Genomic DNA, 613 nt, shown 5'->3' on the forward strand with positions numbered 1-613 from the left:
TTTTTTTGGGCATTGCTTACATCTGAGGGCGTCCTGTTCCGCAGCTCTAAGTGGATCCTTTTCTTCATGTCCATGGCTGGCGGGAGTCGCTGGCTGTCGCCGGCTCCGCTGGCGCAGTGACACCGATGGAGACCCCCCCTCAGCCAGCGCGGTCGGGGACTTTGAGGGCTCAACCAGCTCCGCTCGGAATCCCCAGCCCCAGCACCGCGGCGAACACTAACCTGATAACTGCGGAGGCGGGCGCTCCCGGGGGCTCCCACCTGATTGACGCCTCCTTCCGCCAACCGCCGCGCAGCACCGCCGGGCCGCAGCCAATGGGGGCGGGCGAGGGGCGGTGGAAGCCAATGGGGGAGCGGCGAAGCCGGCCAGAGGGACAGCCCGGCTGGGAGCGGAGGATCATTCCGTGCTGGTGGCTGATGGGGAAGGAGCGGCGGCTCCGCGGTGGGGAATGGAGCGCGCTCTGCCTTTTTTTATTTTTTTTTTTTTTTTCTCCCTCCGCGCACCCCGCTCTGCTTCTCCCCTTTGCCTGCCGGAGCCTGGGGGAGGCGCCGAGGCGCGGGGCGGGGAGCGGCCCTAGAGCCGGAGCCGCCCGGGCAGGGGCGCGCAGCCAGGA

The 613-nt window shown here is 67.9% G+C and overlaps 1 protein-coding gene across 2 annotated transcripts in view; it reads right to left on the reverse strand.

Annotated features, from left to right (window-relative positions):
• The window catches only part of ANP32A (acidic nuclear phosphoprotein 32 family member A), a 23,947-nt gene extending 23,724 nt beyond the window's left edge, over nucleotides 1-223 (reverse strand). For both annotated transcript variants that reach the window (XM_014952718.1, XM_014952717.1), the window contains exon 1: nucleotides 21-223. In XM_014952718.1, the coding sequence (XP_014808204.1) occupies nucleotides 21-74 (54 nt within the window). In that variant the 5' untranslated portion in view covers nucleotides 75-223. The remainder of the gene's footprint in view (nucleotides 1-20) is intronic.
• Nucleotides 224-613: the final 390 nt, after the last annotated feature.

Source organism: Calidris pugnax, unplaced genomic scaffold (assembly GCF_001431845.1).
Source record: "Calidris pugnax isolate Ruff unplaced genomic scaffold, ASM143184v1 scaffold187, whole genome shotgun sequence".
NCBI lineage: Eukaryota > Metazoa > Chordata > Aves > Charadriiformes > Scolopacidae > Calidris > Calidris pugnax.